At 47.0% G+C, this 20118-nt stretch overlaps 1 protein-coding gene across 1 annotated transcript in view; it reads left to right on the top strand.

Moving 5' to 3' along the window:
* Positions 1-20118, top strand: part of EPS8L2 (EPS8 signaling adaptor L2) — a 61585-nt gene that overhangs the window by 38413 nt on the left and 3054 nt on the right. Inside the window, exons 5-19 of the mRNA XM_084288173.1 lie at positions 1027-1188; positions 2078-2227; positions 2474-2553; positions 3285-3424; positions 5376-5455; positions 5958-6084; positions 6445-6533; positions 9047-9121; positions 10160-10308; positions 10506-10632; positions 11011-11126; positions 14047-14158; positions 15179-15286; positions 16615-16756; positions 19294-19477. Coding sequence (XP_084144299.1) covers positions 1027-1188; positions 2078-2227; positions 2474-2553; positions 3285-3424; positions 5376-5455; positions 5958-6084; positions 6445-6533; positions 9047-9121; positions 10160-10308; positions 10506-10632; positions 11011-11126; positions 14047-14158; positions 15179-15286; positions 16615-16756; positions 19294-19477 — 1841 coding nt within the window. The remainder of the gene's footprint in view (positions 1-1026; positions 1189-2077; positions 2228-2473; positions 2554-3284; positions 3425-5375; positions 5456-5957; positions 6085-6444; positions 6534-9046; positions 9122-10159; positions 10309-10505; positions 10633-11010; positions 11127-14046; positions 14159-15178; positions 15287-16614; positions 16757-19293; positions 19478-20118) is intronic.

Raw genomic sequence — 20118 nt, 5'->3', positions numbered from 1 at the left:
TGTGTCCTTCCAGAAAAATCCCTCCTTCCTCTCCTGGAGGAAGCCGGTTACAACAGGGAAAACTCAGCTGCTTTCCCACTCTGGCATGTTCTCCTTCCTATCTCGCTGCCAGGAACACAGCAGAGCAGCAGAGGGAACAAAGTGAAATGGGACCATTTCCCTCTGCTTCCCCAGTACTTCCCATTCCCTGATGTCACCTGAACACGTGGCCTGACCCTGCTGTCACTGGCACGGGGACAACAACGGGCACAGATAATCTGGCTGCTCTGAGCTGGCTTCTCCTGCCTCGCAGTCCCCTCTGCTGGCAGAGCACGCTCTTCCCATCTGCAGAGAGCACTGCTTGCTCTCGCCGCCTGGCCAGCAGCACCGTGAGCTGGTGACACGACCATCTCAGCACACGTCAGCCAGCACAAGAGGGGAAATCAGCATGGAAATCAGGCTGGAAGTGGGAAGAGCCCCAGGCTGGGTCTCTGGGGCAGGTGGAGGGAGGGAGGGAGACCAGGGTAATCTAGCAAAGCCACAGTGCAGGACAGAGGCAAGTACCAAAATACCCCTTTATACAGTCAGAGAGGCCCCTTGTCACTCCCACGAGAGCTGATTTGAGAAATTTTGGTGGGAAAGCAGCATGAGGAGACTGAAAGGCTGGAGCAGAGTCAGCTGTCAGGCTTGGAGCTGTCTTGCGGTTCCAGAAAAGCCAGGGGACTAACCCGTTTGTGCAAAGCACTTGCAAACATGCACGCTGGATGGCGGCCAGAGCTGCTAGAATTGACATACGATGAGATAAATACGCAAGCAGTGAAACTCGTTATGAAAACCTTTGCTGTGTTACAAAACTCTAATCTTTCACCACTGCGAACGGCCTGGTACTAATAGCCAGAACGAACACGTTCCACCGTGACTCTTTCGTGCCCGTGCAATAAAGAACAAACAGCCCAAACCTCTAGAGATGCTTTCACCAGTGATTTATGACGCAAGCACCAACAAAGCTTTTTCACCTGTTTTCTCCTCTTTCCCTCCCACCTTCAGCACTTGGCCACCTTCATCATGGACAAGAGTGAGTCCATCGTGACGGTGGATGACGCCATCCGAAAACTCATAATGCTGAACTCTAAAGAGAAGATCTGGACACAGGAGATGCTGCTGCAAGTGAATGACAAGTCCATCCGCCTGCTCGACTGCGAGTCGCAGGTACCCAGAGCACTCCGTGAGGGTGCAAGTTAACCTGGGGTGTGCAGTATCCTCTTCCCCTTCTGCTTTGGGGAGCCATTTGTGAGGAACCCAAACAAGGCGAGATCTCTAACAAAATCCACTCCGGGGCATGCAGGGGCTGGCTGACTGTAATTAAAAGGACAGGCAGGTGTGGGCTGATTATTCATGGCTCCAGAGCACAGAGACTCCAGATGGAAGATACCTTGAGCTGTGCTCCAGGCAAACAGTAAAACTGCTTTCCATGGGAGTGAAGACTTACAGGTCCACAGAGACCTGCATATAGCATGAGCAGAGAGGGAAGGACCTGTTACTGGTATTAAAATAACACGCAGGGTCCCCTGCTTGAGAACAGTGCCCCATTTTGACAGCAATACATGTACATGCACACAGGGCACCTAAATCTGATGGGAAAGAGCAGCCAGACAGTAGGAGAAGGGTGGTTCTGCCCTGCGTTTAGCAGGGAGAAACTAAAAAAGATTTGCCCAAGGTCACCCAAGAGTCAAGGAAGGGCAAACTCCTCACTGCCATTAGCCTGAAAGTATCTTTCTGCTGGGATGCTGCGATGCACGATACTGGGGCAGGTAAGGCACACCAGTAAGATGACAGTGAGCAAGAGAGCTCAAGTTGTTCAAGTCTCCCACTGGGCCCCCATATTCAAGAACTCAGGAGAACAAGAGTTCTGTTTTTCATCCACCTCTTTCCTGGTCCTATGTAGTCCCAAGCCACTGCAGACTGTGACACGAGTATTTGAAGAGCCCAGCAAATCCCTGCTGAGAAGCACAAGCTCTGTCAGGTCCCTCTCCTCAAGCAGGGATCCCAGGAGTTCTGTAGATCCCCGTTGCCCAGCCTCTTCCTTCTTCTTTTCCAGGAGGAGCTGGAGGACTTCCCGCTGCCGACAGTCCAGCACTGCCAGACGGTGCTGAACCAGATGCGCTATGCCTCCATCCTCCTCCTGGTGTGCCAGGATTCGGAACAGCACAAACCTGACATCCACTTCTTCAACTGTGACGAGGTGGAGGTGAGCAGAGCCCTCCTTGCCAGTGGGATGCGAGTGGGGTGTGCTGCAAGACAGGGCTACTGTGGCCTGCAGCTGGCTTGCCCAAAAGAAAGGGTCCATCCTAAGCCATCCTTCCCACTCTGGTAACAGAACAAGATATGCTCCCAGCTCTCTGCCAGCCATTTCTTCCTTTGCCCACTTGGAGCCTTCAATTCAAATTTTCCAAAGCCCAGCCCTTTAGTGAAACATCCCTGTTTTATCTTTAAGGCGGAGATGGTCCATGAGGACATAGAAAGCGCCCTGGTAGACCACAAGCATGGGAAGAAAGTACGACCACAGACACTCAAGTAAGTACTGCAGGGTAGAGCTGGGATCCCCCAAATCACATCCCCTGCAGAGAACACTCAGTGCAGTGACTGCCAGGCCAGCCTCCCTCTTCAAGAGGACCCAGACAAGCAGCTCACTCATGCGGGCTTAGCTGAGGTTCGCTGCTATTTATGAAAAGGATATGAATTTTGGCTGTCCTTTTTATTTCCTTGCTCAAAATATATCCTTGGTTTACGTGCCTGGGAACAGAGTCTCCATCTCACATAAAGCACCCCTAGGAGATTTTACACCCTGAAGCAAATCATGCTGAGGGAACTCTTCTGCTGACAAGCTTTGAAGCAGGAATCCTGGCTGCTGTGATAGACCCCCACAACGGTTTGTGCTGCCAACTCTGTGCAAGGAATCTCACCGGCCTCACAGACACCCCCTGCTCTAAAGCACCAGCTGAAACAGCCGTACACAGCTACCAGCTGGTGTGCTCTGGAAGAACAGGCCTTCCAGACCACACCGTGCAAGCTCCATTTAAACCAGTCAGGTGCTGCAGCTCTCCTTACCCAAAGATGCTTGCTGTACCCTCGTAGCCACCTCTCCCAAACCTGCAAGCCTCGGAGTACAGGGGAAAGGCAGCCAGAGCGCACAGCATCACCCCGAGCACACACCCCTGCTCAGGCTGGTGCACTCACACACTGCTCTCTTGGGAATAGGATCGTCAGCCTCTGACAGGGGTTGTTCTGTGTTGTTTGCCTTGCAGAGCAAACCAAGAAAAGATCAAGCAGAGACAGTCAATCCTCCCACCGCCGCAAGGGCCGGCTCCCATCCCGATCCAGCACGACATGCGAGGGCCAGCGATGAACAGGAACCGGGTGGCACCCCCTTCCCAGTATGAACCAGGTACTGGGAGAGCTCAGCGGGTCGGTCTTGAGGATGAAGGCTCGTTAGCCTGGGCAGCCCACCCTTCTGAAACAGCCTGTGGCCATTTCAGTCCCAACACTGCTGCCCAGTGTCTTTTCACTATGTTATGAAGCAACAGCAAAGACACTGAAATTCCCCAAAGAGGTGACAGGCTGTCACCAAACAGTAATTGCATGAGGCACTGGTGATCTTAAAATGTATAGACAAGACAGATCTGGTCAGAAAGGCACATCCCTGGCCCTGCTGACTTCAAAGAACCAAGATTTCACCCACAGAAGTCAGGTGGTCTGCATGAATACCAGAGCAGAGGGTAAAAAGGCAGATCTGAACTTACCCCCTACTCCAAAACCATCCCAACTTCATCCCAGTTCGAGCTGTCTGGAGAAAACTTATAGTTCTCTTTGGAGAAAGAAGTTCCCAGTAACAGAAATAAGCTCCTCTGAAATAAAGCTCAGGTTAACTAAAATGACCAGAAAACTCTAACCCTTTCTTACCCCTGCCAATTGTACCAGCTTCTCTTAGGATTAATTTCTAGGCTCAAGGAAAATCTATAAGCAGGGTACAATAAGAAACTCTGAATACCAGTTGAGGAGAGCAAACACTCATTTCCCTGGGCTGAGAACCAAAGCCAAGCAGATGATCCGGCCTCTTGAATGAAGAGCCTATTTTAGCCCAGCTTTGCATAATGAAAATCAGATTTCTATTTCAGAGCTGGATCATCTCTCAACATCTATATTCTGACGCACAGCAGTCTTCCGTGAAACAGCCACCCTTAACTCTGCCCTTCCCAGTAGGCTTAACATAAAGGTTTAAGTCCATTGCTCCCACCAGCACAGCTGGGCATTTACTCAGGCAGGATTTCTGGATCTGAGAAAACAGAGCCCGGCACAAAGGCAGGAGTCAGGAGAAAGCTTTGAATGATGCCTGTTTGCTGGGATTGTTTCTCCTTTGAAACACGCCTTACTGCTTTTTCTACAAAACCTGTCAAAATTAATCATCTCATCTTAATGCCTGAAGATGACGTACAATTTCCCCAGTCCTCTGCCAAAACTGCCTCCCCAGTTCTCTCACTTGATATATCCTGCTGCCCGAACACTGGCTGTGCTGGCCCGTTCAGAGGCCATTTCACTGAGCTGACACATTATTCTTGTCACAAGAGGCTGCCTGAGCAAGTGCTCACGCTGAAATATTGCTGTCCCATTGAGTGTCTACCTTCTGGAAGCTGGGAGGTACCTGTGGTTTTTATTTTTGCGAATTTATTTAATAGTGATTAAAAACACTTGAGACATTGCACATGAGTTTGTAGAAAAATGCTGTTTTTTTTTTTTTGCCTGGGCCTGCCTAAATATCAATCATGCATAATTCCTGGTGTGCTGCTTTCTAGCAAGGGGCCATTGCATTCCTCTCCAGGTCCTATTTCTTCTTTCTTGACGGGCAGCTAGCCGAGCTGGCATCCCTGCCACAAGCAAGGCTCCTGCGGGGAGCAGAGGGTTAGAGGAGAGGGTTGGAGTTGCTCTGGCCATGCGTGACATACCTGTGGAGCACTCATCAGTGCAAGGGGCAGCTCCTCGGCAGGTGTAAGGCAGCTTAATGCATCCAAGGCAAAGGAGTCAGTGACTGGCAGCTGCTGGGAGCTGGGCATGCAGGTCTCTGCCTGTACCAGCAGCTGGCTGCTCCTCGCCATTCATCCAGTGCTGCTATCTGAAAACAGGCAGCATACTGACACACAGGGCTGGGGGCAGCTGCTGTGACCCTTGGAAGGTTTAATCAGCAACTTTGATCACCATTGTGGTCTTCTGAGGTGCTTTCACAATAAAGGAATGCACAAACCCAGCCAGGAGCGACCATCCCATGGGTCCCCGTGTTTAACAGAGTCCATTTTCAACCTTTGATGGTAAAAATATTTTTCTCTCCCTTTCCTTGTTTGCAGACTATGAACGACGAGGCTCTGCCTCCCAGGACCATGAAGAGTCCCGAATCATCTTAGCACAGAAGATTGAAAAAGAAACGGTTGGTAGCAGAACAGCGCACGGTCGATAGGCAGAAAGGATGGGGGAAAAGAGGAAGGAAGCAAGGGGCTCCTCCTCCATGAGCAGGCATTTTATGCATAGTTTACTCATCGTTAAGCTGATACCTACTGCTTAGAAAGATAAGGGGAACAAAAGCAAAGCTCCCTCACTGGTTAGGTGCAATCTCCTTTGACCTGAGTTAACTGATGATTTTGGAAGGTCTGCTTCTCCCTGGTCCATAGTCTACTCTTGGGGTTATTCTCCAGATGGCCATCAGCCAGCGGTCAGTTATTACATTGGCAAGTACAGCACACAGAACGGGCACGGCTTTGTATATGGAAAGTGATGAATCCAGGTTAATTTCATGCCTGGATTCCCCATTCCTGTGCATTCTTCCAGGAAATGGAGTGGGCACAGGTCGAGGCACTCGGGGATTCAGGCTTCCTGGCTGTGTGCAGTTTTGGCTTTTTCCACCTGGGTTCATTGCATTTCTGTCCTCACAGCAAATCCTGAACTGCACTCTGGATGATATCGAAATGTTTGTCGCCAGGCTTCAGAAGGCTGCAGAGGCATTCAAACAGCTCAATCAAAGGAAGAAAGGGAAGAAGAACAAGAAGAAAGGGCCAGCAGGTACAGTGCAGCAGCTAGAACAAATGGAGAATGTGGGGGCACAGACGCAGGTTGGGATGGAAGCTCAGTTCACACCCTAGCAAGGGCAGGCCAGTGCAGCAGCGCTGCTATGGACCCGACAGCAGATGCAACAGTCTGGGAGGTCCTGCTGGTCACTGGGGATCTAGTGTAGAGCACACGGAGCCTTGTGAAGGCTCCAGCACAGAGAAAGACATCTGACTATTCTCAAAGCCTGGATTTTTAATAGTTCTAGTCTCCATACCTATTATTGCTGTGTCTTCTGCATGCCAACAAGATGAACACCTCTCTGGAAGGGAGCACGCTAATTAAAGTGCCTTTCTCTCCACCTTTTTATAAAAGAGGGCATGCTGACTCTTCGAGCAAGACCCCCGAGCGAGGCTGAGTTCATCGACTGCTTCCAGAAAACCAAACTGGCTTTTAACCTCTTGGTAAGACACAGAGGGTATTTTTGTCTTATACATGGGTAGAGCTGTTTCCCATATACTGCTGTACTAAGCATTTAAAGTGAAATTCGTACTGAAAAACACTGTCAAGGGACACAGGTGTGAATTCCAGATTCCTCTGCCAGAAGCAACCACAAACCAAACACTGTGCGAGGCTTGTGCAGGTTTCTTGGGCCAAGTTGTTAAACTGAAACTAGAAGCCTAAAGTCCACATCTGAAAAATGCAAGCGCCTTCCTGCTGCCTGTGCAAAAGCCAGCACCGTGGTGCCCACGCAGCACTAGGACCCATTCCACAAACGCTGTGAGTGGAGGTGCAGCTGTGCTGCTGGAAGGAGCCAACTGTTCATCTCCCTGTGCCTCCTTTCTCTCTATGCCAGGCCGAGCAGTTGTGCCCCGGCACGTGGCTGAAGAGATCATACACGTGAAAACCAACCAATTCCTTTTGGCAATGCTCAGGTCAGACCAGTTCCCTAACCAGGCTCACCCTGCAGCTGCAGAGCACTTGTTCTCGCAGGGAACGGCAGCACAGGAAGGACTGAGCAGCTGGGGCCCTGCAGTGCCAGCAGCTCCCTTCTGATGCAATCCTGGCTTAGAGCACTTGTGAAGTTGTGGGCTTGCAGATTCAAGAACCAGTGTGTGCCCTCTGTGCTGACAGCTGTGCAAAGGCTTATACAGGTGTCTCCACTCGTGATACTCACTTTTGCTTGTGGCCTTTGAAAAACTGCATAATTTTGTGAGAGCTCTAGTCCCTGCTATCCTTCTGAGGCACAAACCAGAACTGTAAATATTAAAAAAGAAAAAAGAAAAAAAAAAAGTCTTATCTACTTTAAATTGCTCTCACCTGGTCCTGTCTAAAGGGCAGCAGTGAAGCTGCTCAGCCAGGGTCCTGGCTTGTCTCTGGGTATCCATAGCTGATGCCCCTCATTGTCGCAAGGTTCCTGGATCCTCCACTGTTTCTCCCCTGGAGGAGCTGCACTGGGAGATGTCGAGAAGGGGATGAAAAGCTGGAGCACAGACATGTTCCCAGCTCTGCTTAGTTAAGTGTGTGAGACCAGGAGGGTAATGAGCCAGAAGGAAATTGTCAGCTCTGACCAAACTTGCCCAGTGAACAAGATCCTTCCTGAGACGTTAGTAGTAAGGAAACCACAGAGACTGTAAACAAGCCTAAGGCAGGACACCGAGCTGCAACCTTTTCCTTTAGAAGTGAGCATTCACACATTTTTGCTCGCTCAGGACCAGAACTGAGTAATGGAGGTGGCAGCATTGGCCAGCAACAACTGCTCCCACACAAACCGATCAGGTGCCCTGCTAGGGCCATGCCATGCATCCACATCCTGATGCAAAGGCTGCTCTGCAGAGGAAGCTGAGGATTCTCCAAGCATCAAGAAATGATCGCTGTTGCATCCCAGCCCTTTCTGATCACTCGCACAGCTGAGATGGATACACTGGGGCTGCTGTGGTCAGCCAAACCCTTAGGCATGGCATGCCAGGGTTGGTGTCCCACTGATGCGCGGCCCTGCCAAGCTCAGCATTGCAGCTGCTCCCCCAAGAGCAGCATGGGAGCTAACACATAGGAAATTAAGCCACATGTTCTGGCTATCCCTGCAATCCAGCCTTGGTCCACAAACCCACAAAGAAGAGGTGAGAGGCTGGGGAATCTAAGAAGGCGAGGGAGGAATCAGCGGTGGAGCAGCAGTGTATCTGCCCCGTGCTGTCACCTGCCCTGTGCCTGCATCCTTGCAAAGTGCCACTTCCTTTAGGCACCTCGTTGCCATCAATTATTTCACGCTTTCTGCTCTGCATTAATGTTTAATCACCAGCATTTGAAATGACCAGGCCTCGCATTTTGGCAGGGGAAGGGGGCTGTTTTCCATTGCAGCAATGCCAATAGCACAGGACACAACATACAGTAGAAAGGAAGCACAACTTGAAGCGGTTTCTCACCTCAGCTCAGTTCCTACAACCAAGTAACCCAAACCATTTGTTCCTTCATTCCAGCAGCAACTCCTCCAAACACCACATGTCCCAGGGGCCAGGGCAGCTCCAGGTGCTGCAGGCAAGACCTTGCTGAAGAAGGCAAAACACTCGCTCTGTTGTATTTGTTCCCAGCAACTGATGATACTTTCAGCTTCGCAAAAGTCAGAAGCAACAGGCCTGGCCCTTCCTCCCTAAGGTTTTTCAAAGTAAACCAAGGTTTTCTGTTTCTGCTCAAAATAGTCAAAGGGACTGACTTTTAATAGAGTAGGTACTCCACCCCATCTGAAAGTAAAGGCTGTTAGAAATGAACACAAAATCAAAATGATAGAAAATTGAATGATTCCTACTCCCCCGCCACTTATTTTTCTTTCCTGATTTCAAGAACACTGTTAAAAGTTCCCTTTATTTTCAGGCTGTATTATTAACTCTACCAAGTATCAGTCAGCAGCAATCCCTCCATGTCACAGAAGAGGAGCCAAAACCAGGTTAGGATTAAACTGGATTTTCCTTTATCTTTTTAGGCCAAACTGAGAAAGCACATCCAGAACCCAAGCGCTTCAGAGTTGGTGCATTTCCTATTTGGGCCACTGGAACTGGTAAGCCTAACTCATGGGTTTTGCTGTGAATTCACTTTTTATTTCTAATGTTGCTTTTGCACTTATGGTCAGCTAAATTATGCAGAAGAGCCAGCAGCCTGCTCAAAACTGCCCAAAGCTGTCTCAGTAAAGTCCAGAAGCAACAACGTCAGTGTTTCTGGTCTCTGATCTGATACCCAGCTTGAATTAAACACATAAACCCTAGCAAATACAAATCTTTCCACCACATTAATAAAGAATTACTGTGAGCAGTGCAAGCCAACTTCTGGTTCTTGTTGGGAGTCTGCCTTCAGGTAAACATGGCTCAGTATTTGCACTGAAAGGAAGATGCAGGAATCCCAGCTTGAAAAAGAAGCCAGAAGTGACACAGAAATACCAAGCAATTTTCCATTTTTTAATGTGGCAGTTTGTGATCCTGTCTCCAACAATGGCTATTTTTTAGATTAAACTCTGCTTTGACTCCAGTAGAAAAATTCCTGTGTTATGCAAAGATTTAGACTGATGTTTCTTGAGACAACTAAACTGATCCAAAAATTAGCTGCTGCCAACAGGAGTCAGGCCATCCCTTGGCATGAAGGGTTGCCCTCTGGCTTTCATTTTATTCCATAGAGAACTTAGCCAAGAATTATTTGCCTTATTTGACTGGTTTTATTTGTTTGTTGTTTGTTTTTAATTAATCTGCTAATCAAATACAGTACAGTCCAAGGATAGAAAGGGGATTCTGAGGGAATACAGCATTCCTTTTAGGTAGCAGCAAACCATTAATTTAGTTCATCTGTGTCGTAAAACCTCACCCTTACATATGAAGGCACAGAGGAGAGCTTTGGAAGTGCGAGTCTGATATGAATTAGTCTGGTTTTAGCGGTACTTGCCATGGAAGGTATATTGGCTTCCTTTGGAGTGGGCAGGGACAGGGACTCCAAATGATCAGAGTGACTGATTTTTCTGTCTTAGATTTCTCTTCTTGTATGTGTGCTGCTATGATATTTGGAACTTTCCCTGCAATATCTCTCATATTTGTGTTTGTCTGTAATCTAGATCGTCAATAGCTGTGCTGGCCCTGAGCTTGCCAGGTCTGTCGTCAGCCCGCTTCTGTCTAAAGATGCCACAGATTTCCTCAGAGGACACCTGACACCAAAAGAGATAAGCCTCTGGGACTCGCTGGGAGAGACATGGACCAGATCCAGGTGAGGACAGAGCTGCTGTCTCACCAGGCTCCCCAAGCTCTTAAGAAAGGCAAAGGGGATGCTTGATTTTATGATCATGTCAGAGGGATGCTCTGATGCCCCTGCCTCTCCCTGACAAGCAGTACTGGATGCTTTCCAACAAACGCTCTTTGTGAGGCTCACCACATATTCCCCATGTTCCCTGCTTCATGTCCTAGAGCTGAATGGCCCCGAGAAGCAAACATTCCCACCTACATCCCCAAATTCCGCAACGGCTGGGAACCACCCATAGAAATCTTCCGCGGAGCTCCCTGGGAAATAGACATCGGACACTTGCAAGAAGAGGTTAGTCTCATGCTCCCAGGCATCCTTTCTTCCTTTCACCCTCCCTCTCCTCTCCCCTTTTTAGAGTGAGAGGGATCTGCCCAGCCTGCAGCTATTTTCTCTGGCCTCTGGAGCTGGCACCAGGGGAACCCAGCAGCACTGCAGGGAGAGCAAAGCTGTCAGGCACTTCTGGCAGCTTCCTCCAATCCTGGTCTGACTTCTCTGTGCGACCATGGAGTTTGCCGTGGCGTGTAACAAATAGTCACCTCAAAATTCGGTTGGAACTGCTCACTCCAGTTAAATACAGAAAGAAAATAAGGCCAGATTCATCACCTTCCTTTCTCTTTGATGCAGTTTTCCCCTTTCCTGGTAACACTGACACCACGTTTACCTTTCCAGCTATCATCAGCCAACGGATATCCTTACCGTAACTCCTCACTCAAACGCGGCCAGACAGCCGATCAGACACAAGCTGTGGATGCCTTTAAGCAGAATGTAACTCAGCATGTAAATAGGTAAGGTACCAGCACCAAAATGGTGCCTCGGCTCCCCTCGGTAACCTCATAACACCCACTGCACCACATCGTGATACCAGGATGATTTGGCATCCTGGCAGATTGCTCTCTGCCATTATTAATTCAGACTTGTTAACAAGATCAAGAGAACTCCAAGATCAGACAAGCTGTCTGCTTTTAATCATCAGCAGGTCTACGAGAAATGGGTTACATGTGTTTTCCACCATAAGAGGCAAAAATATTGGCTGACTTCATTAGTCTACCAGTTTATTGTTTCAGAACATCAGCCCACCAAAGTGAAATCAAAGAGCATGTGCCTTTGGATTTTTCCTAAGACCTCTGAGTTTCAAACTCTTCCAAAAGGACAAATGAATTCTCTGCCACTCCACATTGCAGCGATTTGACATGGAGTTCTGAATTGCCTCACCCTCTGCCCAAGAACAGGCCCAGATTACACTAATGATCCATGAAATTTTAAAGACTTGATATCCAGACACAGCAAAGCAGTTAACCATGGACTTTTCCAGAGCCAGCACTAGACTGGAAAACAGCTGCAAGACAGACTGTTTGTTTCATGTTTTCATATTTTAATCCAAAAGATTTATGAGCTCTACTGCTATTACAAAAAGCTCAAATTCACAGCAAAATCCTCAAATCCAGTTGTATCAGCAAAACAACTTATTCTTCCCATTTTCCCCAACAAAGTTCCTGGTGGGACATAAAACGGTAGAGATACAGTGTGCTGAGTGGAGACAGAATTACAGAAACAAATTCTCTTCTCCAATTCCATTTTTCTTGGTGATGTTATGAAAAATAAGAAATTAGTTTACATGAGAAATTTAAACCCATCTTAAGTGACTGGTAGATATTTGCATAAGAAATATTTTCATCTGTTAGTCTCAGCAGAGGGAAATGATAAATAGTAGTATCGAGTTCTGGAATACGAATTAGCAGCGTGCCATTTTACCAAGGTGACCCTGAGACACCACCCAGCCTAACTGCAGCATGAGCTCATGGAAGAATAGGAGGATGTCCTTCCTCCTGGAACAGGTGTTTGACCTTTTTACCCACCTTTCAGACTAACAACAGCAACTTTCCCTTGTGTTACATTTAAGAAAAAACAGCAAAGCTAATGGCACTGAGGCAGATGCTAAAATGGAGAATGTTCTTCCATGCCTCTTCAGCCCAGAGCGGACTTCAACCAAGTCTGCCCAGTTGTTTGCCAAGATCACAGTCCTGGGACAGCCACACTTCCTGCTGTATTCATGTCGTCTTCTGGGTAGTTTGAACTACTTTTCTAACCGAGAGACCCTATATTAGCAAAAGTACCCATGCATCAGTATTATTAGCTAAACCAGGGCTTTGGGCTGCAGAGAAGCGTCACGAAAGCCCCAAGCAATATTACAATGGCCAGCAAATGTCTCTCGTGTAAAACCTAGGTGCACGCAGAATGCACATTATCCTAGTACTCCTCCAACTGTCCCCTTTTCTCGTGACTCATTTACCTTCTGGAATGCTACAAAAGAAGTAATTTCTACATAACTCAGGCTTTTTGCCCCCCTCCCTGCCTTCAGGCACTGCCACCACTCCCCTTCTTGACAGGTGGATTCACTCTGTCTGAAAGTCTGCTCCAAACGTCTGTAGTGCATGTGGCTGTGAGTAGACCGAGTGCTGTCCCAAATGAAGTGAACTAAAGACAATGCGTGTTATTAAACCACTGAGCCAATGGTTTCAATATTTTCAGGCCACCAAAAGCTACCTAATGAAGACAGCAAAACGAACTAAAACTAAACATAATGGACTTGCTTTTCAAAGTCAGGTTTTACAGATGCCTCAGGGGTAGTCTGCAAACAACAGAGTTTCCACAGATCCTACACCAAACCAAGATCCACAAATCACTGACCAAAACCAAGAACTCAGGAACAGAAAAACATAACACTAAAAAAACATAGTTGCTAGTGGTGCTGGAAGCACTGCCTTCACTGAGTTACACCGACCTTGATATAAACTGCTGTAGCTCCACTGGAGGAGAATCTCACATCCTGTTGGCATGCTCACTGTGGATACGGGCACCTGGGACTCTTCTGCATTGTGCAGCTGGTTGCAAGTCCTAAGCAGAAAGATCCACAGAAGGTGCACTAAAATAGTTCCTGCATACACTTATGCGACTAGACAAGATGGTTTTTCCATACTGCAAATGTTTTTGGAACTAAAAAATAATAGTAGCTCCCATCCTAGCTGGAGAAGAAAAAGATGAGATATGCAAATTTTTCCTAAGCCAGGCAAAACAAAACAAAACAAAACGTAAAACCCCAAACATTTCAGTTTGGACCAAACAAAATCTTGTATTTCAGATCTCCACGTTTGACAATCTAACATACTTATTTCATCTCTCTCTCCAAACGAAAAGCTTGTTTAACACTGAAAGCCATTAATTCTTGTGTCAAAAATTTCCAAGCAAAACACTTGAACACATTCCTCCCCACATCGAGTGTATATTAGATTCAAACTCACTTTTCCTGTGAACCTGTGGAATTCTGTTTCAGTAGCTCAGCACTGCCTGATGAAAAAGCCCACAGATTTCCAGTCAGTTCAACCTGTGCTAATGTTTGACACCCTTCTCCCAACTTTGGTGCTTCCTTCTCCACTGCCCTGGCACAAAGACAGTCATTTCCACTTATCGGGATACAACATTTTCACAAACATTTTTCACAAGGGGTAGGCTCCTCAGTCCTTTCTGCAGCAGAAAAGCAATTGACAGGGGAAAAAGCCTTTTCCTCCCACCTGAAAGCAGCAGCCTCAGCATCACCAACGACACCAATGTCACACAACCATCACCACCTGCTTTTTGCCAGTGGCTCTATAATGCCTTAGTTGTTCAATTGGCCTCCATTATCAGTCCTTTTTTTTCCTCCTGCAGGAATTTTGAGGCACAGGGAATGGCCCTGCCGAAGAGATATGCCAAAATCCGCTATGATTTCACTGCGCGAAATGCCAATGAACTCTCAGTGCTTAGGGATGAAGTCCTGGAGGTAAGCGAATGTGCTCAGGAAAGAGGTGGACCCTACTTCCCTTTCTAGGAACAGCAGAGAGATCTCAAGGTACTGCCAAGTGCCAGCTCATTTTTGCTTGGTATTTTCTGAGCAGCAAGAAAGCTTTGTTCAAATCTAGAGCTCACTATGCTTTGTGTCCTTTGCTCAGCTGAAACACGTCAGTAGCATCTTTTCTTAAGTTGGAAGGAGGAAAGAAAATGAGTCATTGTAGTACACTGCTCATGCACTTACCAGGCCTATGCTCATTATCATCTCCCCTTCCTGTCCCCAAAAATGGGAATTCTTTTCTACAAAATAATCCTTTCTCATAACTTCTCTCTTGCTGCACCACTGGAGAAGGTAGGACACAACTTGGTCTATGCGCTAACCATAATGGACCTCAGATTTGAGGTGAAGACTTCAAAAAGTTCAAACTGTAGCTACCAGCAAAGCTCACCCATTCCAGGGAGATTGCTTACCACAAAGTGATTACTTAAAAATAAATAAATAAATAAATAAATATTTCTGCTTAAAAACAAGCCTGCTGAAAGGAGCAGGGGGACAGGTGCAATAGGAGATATCTCAACAGTGAGTGATCTCGCCATATCATGGTTATGACATGACACATGATCAAGTCATATGATAACCCTCTAGCACCTTTGGCAGGACTTGCTTTTAACTTTATTTTAATTCAAAAAGAGAATGCAAAATCAGTCACTGGAAAAGAAAATTAAAGAAAAAAAAGATGGAGAAACAAGTAAAATAAGTAGGAACTATGAGTTCTTAAGCACCCCGGAAGTGCTCTCCTCTCACCATTAGGGTAGGTTCAGATGCTTTGCAGGATAGGCTTCACTCCTGAATTGCAAATGAGTGCAACAGATCTGTTTGCCAGCTCCTGGCCCCAGTGATGTTATTCTGGCAACTTCACATTAGTGCCTGGTTTCTTTTCACTGTGTACCATTTATATATTCCAGAAATGTGATGTTTTCACTACCAAAATTGTATATTTTTCTGTCTCAGGTATTGGAAGAAAATAAGCAGTGGTGGAAGTTGCTCAACCGGAGCGGGCAGGCTGGTTACGTCCCTTATAACATCCTGGATGAGGTGAAACTGGAAGAGCTCGAACAGGTCTCTACTCAGGTGATATTTATCCCATAGCCAGGTGCAGGGCATAATCAGACCATAACCTTGTAATTAGACCTCCCTGGATTTCTTAGGATACTACGTGTGGGACAGCGTGAACCTTCACAAGTAGATGAGCCGGGGTCCTGCGTCTCCTACGATAAAACTCCGACATTTTCCCAACATTTATCCCCCCCTACCCCTGAAAAAAGCCTATTTCTCCTGCCATGCAGCAGCCTTGTGCTTTTCTCCCGCTCCAAGATGCCAAGCACACTGCCTGCTGCCAGTGGCACCTGGTAAGCAGGGGTGTGGGACAGCAGCAGCCTGCTGTGAAGCAAGACCCTCACTCAAAGGGACACCCACCCCAAGCCTAGCACCACGTGTTGTCATCCCAAACCCAGAAAAGGTGACACTGAGGTGTCCCCAAACATCTGCTGGCTATGGTGGCTTGAAATAGTTCCACCTTCTGCCAGTGCCTTCCCCCCAAACCCACGCGCTTCTCAACCTCAGGTTTATCGCTTTCTGTTGCGAAACTGCTGGTTTCAGGGCTGTGCTGTGAACAAGATGAAAGAGCTAATGCAGCCATGAAAGCAAATTTTGCCACCAAAATACTGGAGTTTTTTTTACTGGGGATTATATCAAAAACTGACAGTTCTGTCATCCAGTTCAGTTTGGCAGCAGGACCAAGCTGCTGGAGTGGAGGTAGATGGAAATACCATCTGAGTATTAAGTGAATATAGTTCTCAAGCACTTTGTATTGCAAAAATGTGGAGGTGGAGAGCTCCAAACGCCCTAAGGAAGCATGGAATGGCTTCCCCACTTCAGTATTTCTCAGTTTGGGCAAGACATAAAGTGCCCCAGTAAGCGCCTGGACAAAAGCCTTGCTAGTTTAATCACGAAAATACCAGAAACCTCTTTCCAGACTGCTCCAGGCACTTAGAAATAGTCACACTCAACATCCAGTTACTGATGGGATATATAGCTCCAAATGGGATTTCTGCTTGTTTTCTTTTTGTATTAGAATCTTTCTAAGAACCAGACCTCTCCAGGTGGCAAGCATGACATGCTTCATAGGGGTATAAATGCCTTCATGCCATGTTCAGCGTTTGCTTTGGTTTGTGTTAATTCCCATGAGAGCCCAGAGTCAAACTTGATCCACACAGCAAGCACCTCCTGAGTTCACGTGAGGCTCAGCTGAGGGGTCCCAGATCGCCACAGGGAGGACACAGCAATTTGTCCCTCTCCTTGTTACCATTGGGGGAAGGCAAAAAGTTAAATAAAATAAAAAACAGCAAAGAAAATCTTACACCTTGCTTTTCTTTCTTATCATCTAGGCTAACCAGAGGTACAAAGCAGACATGAACCCCAGAGGCTATGGACCATCCAGCCCAACTCACAAGCTACCGGCCAGCTATGCTGGGGATAAATGGGGAAGTGAAATGTTATCACGCAACTCTCCCCAGGACGCCAAAGAACGTATGTGTCCCACGCTGCGCTCACAGCAGGCTCAGGCAGCCCAAGAGCTTGGCACCGCGGCTTTGTGTTTCAGGACTTAATTCAAAAGTTCCTGTGAACATGTGCTTTTGCATGCTCTCTGTTCTGTTTTCTTTCTCTCTTGACTTTTGCAGTAATTCTATTTACTATTTTTGGTTGCTGTGTGCATGTAGGCAGTGACCTACCCAAACACATGGCCCCTGGCACACGGCTTTGTGCGAGGAGTGGCTGCACCTTTTAGTGATAAGCAGGGGACCGGCAGTGATGTAGAGAGGAAATTCCAATAGTGCAGCAGCCAGCAGAGCAGTCCTGAGGAGCTCAGTGACTCATGCCATGGGCTCCCAGGCAGCCTGAGAAAAGGCAGGCAAAAAGGTGATTTAATATCAGCTTAACCTTCCCCTTCTTCCCAAGGAGAGAGCTTCCTTTCACCCCCAGCATGATTTAAGTGTGTCTAAGTGACCATACGATTCAGGCCAAGCCCTTTCTCTTGCTTCCCTTCCTCTTGTCGCACACGCAGTGCCCACCTGGCATGTTCCTTCACAAGGTTTCAGAGAAATCCCAGCCACCAGATCTGTCAAAACCAGACTCACATCCCTCCCACACCCTGCACAAGCCATAGAGGATCACAGAACATGAGAAATACCAGGAGCCCTGCTCACCTCACTGCCTTCATACGCTTGTAGCAAACCGGCTGCTGGGGGCCACAGCCAGGGTTCATCCTCTTTCACCTTCTGCAGACTCCTGAAAGCAGAAGCCCTTTTGGGACGAGGGAAGACCCCACAACACCAGCATCACAGACACCTATCTATTCATAACACCAAGTTATTCTCCTCACAGTCCTAAAGAGTTTCATGGAAAAAGTGATACTGGATGATGCGTCACCAAAGTTTTATGAGCGTACTGCCAGTTCAAGCTTCCTGCCACTTCTATTTAGCTGCACAGCAAAAGCTGGAGGGCTGAGAATTTAGGTCGGTGAATTACTTATTAGAAGTAGCAGTGAGGACTGAGAAGTGGAGGGAGCAGGACTACAGCTCAAAACCAAGACTCCGGTGATCCCAGGCTTGGCCTTCCACATTGGGTAACAGCTAAGAGACAATAGGAAGGAAAATAAATGGCAACACAGAGGTATAGAAAAATGGGAACCTGTTCTCAAGAACATATAGTCAGGCCTCCCTGACTGCTGCTGTCTCATGTGGTCTGTTTCCCCCACCACCCCACTCTCTGCTGCAAAGTTTGCAGGGCAGTTTCCTTATTTCAGTATCCTGAAGGGAACTAAGTAACTCAAAAACAGGAAGATGGTGATCTAAAGCAAAAACTCCACAGCAGAGCAAGACATCAGGGAGTCAGTCCCTTGTCACCACTTGGCAGCACCGCCAGATCAGGTGTTTTACACCACTGAGTAAACTTCTGCTAGGTGGTGTGGGGGGGGGGGGGGGGGGGAGGATTATGTGCTTTGCATGAGGTGTGATGAACAGGATAGGTTAGAAACACAAGAAACAAGAGATCAATTTGAATATATATATTTATTTATATAAAATAGGTCAAAATATGGGTCCTTACAAGCACCTGCTATAGATACCAGTCATGCAAAATGAACATGTCCTTATTAAAACCTTATCCTATTATCTTACCCAATATAATACACTTTTCCCCCAATAAGTGCTTTTAACCAAGAATTTTCAATGGGTAGCCTAGCTCCTGCTGGCTAAAAGCAAGTGCCTCTGTAGACGTGAGCTCTCCTCTTTCACACCAGACCAGTCTCTGCTCAGTTAAGCAAGATTTGGAGATTTGCTTTAAATGAGGCAGTTGAGTCTGCTGGCTGGCACCATGCACTTTCCTCTAGCAATTACACAGCTCTATTAATACTGGGCATAATCAGGGATGGAAATTTCATTTTTCCTAGGAACACTAGCAGTTGATCCAAGACTCTCTGACTAGTCCAATGGACATAGCTGAAGCAGTGAGGTCAAAATCTGAGGCCAAAATCCTGGGGGACAGTTAAACTGTATGAAACTCTTAAGCAGCTTTTTAGATTCAGTGGCTGCTGTGCGGATGATGAGCATCTGGCTGTTGTTTTTGTGATTTTTCCTCTCCATCATTCTGGAGAAAAACTGTAGAAATATAGGTTTCTCCCAGAGAGAAAAGCAAGGTTTCAAAATTCAAATGAAGTTGAAAAGCTTGGGAGGAAAGGCAAGCAAATCCTGCTTCATCAGTCTGCCAGTCTCCAAAACCATGGTGGTATCCCATCTGTTCTTAATTGAAGTTTGAAGATCAAAAATGTCAAATTGGAGCAAACCTATTGCTCTAATTAAGCACTTGAACTTGTTCTTTAGAACTAAAACACAAAAGTAAGCACTTTCCTTTGGTGTGTTTACAAAATTAATAATATTGCTGAGCCACATTCTGATGCTTGTTACAATTTCACTGCAAACATTAATTTAACTGGACTCATGACTGAAGACTTGGTTTCACTCCCACTCTTAACCTTGTGCTCTAAAAGGTTTGCCTTGTTTCCACAGAACTTCTGCATCATATGGACGAAGTGAATGATGAATTGATAAGGAAGATTACAAACAGTAAAATTCAGCCTCCCCACAGGAATTTCAAAGTGGAAAAACCTCAGGAAGTTTTTGTGCCCCTCACCTTTGAATCCAGCGCTGAAGAAGTCAAAGCTTGGCTGGAGGCAAAGTCATTCAGCAAAGGGTAAGATCTGCATCGCTGCCATATGAAATGCTGGTCCTTCATTGAAAAAGAAGTTGGGTAGGCAGCTTGCAACATTTCAGCTGGATTTACTTACAGAGACTGTGTTGCAAACTAGATTTCAATCATATTAAACGTAGGCTATATAACTAGTACATTCAGCACAAATCAAATGCATTTTGTTCCTCTATACTATCAAATACACTGCCTTACGGTACAGCAAGATCTCACAAGTAGCTGCAAATAAAGGAAGGGCCTTGCTCATCCACACAACTGAGACACAGATGCTGTACAACATCCTCCACTGCTGCTCATCTGGCCCCACTTAGCCAGTTCAAAGTACTGAACTTAGAGGAAAAATAATTAACTCCCTAACTAACCCCACAACCTGAAAGGCTCTGAATTGCAAATTCCACATGACTGCCTACCTCTGGAGAAACTGTCCTAAAGTATGGCTGAGGAAGAGACAAATCCTCAACTAGGGCTAGCAAATCGCCCCAGCCACACAGACCAAAACGCTGCATGTGGGCGAGGGTCCCGAGTTACAACTCACGCTCTGTGCAGTGTGCTATGAGAAGCTGGAGGATCACTCCCCAAATGCGATGTGACTGGCATGAAACCACTGCAGTACCCACGGGGCTGGA

Source organism: Netta rufina (assembly GCF_964035555.1).
Source record: "Netta rufina genome assembly, chromosome: 5".
Classification (NCBI taxonomy): domain Eukaryota; kingdom Metazoa; phylum Chordata; class Aves; order Anseriformes; family Anatidae; genus Netta; species Netta rufina.
This window is presented reverse-complemented; position numbering and strand designations above follow the sequence as displayed.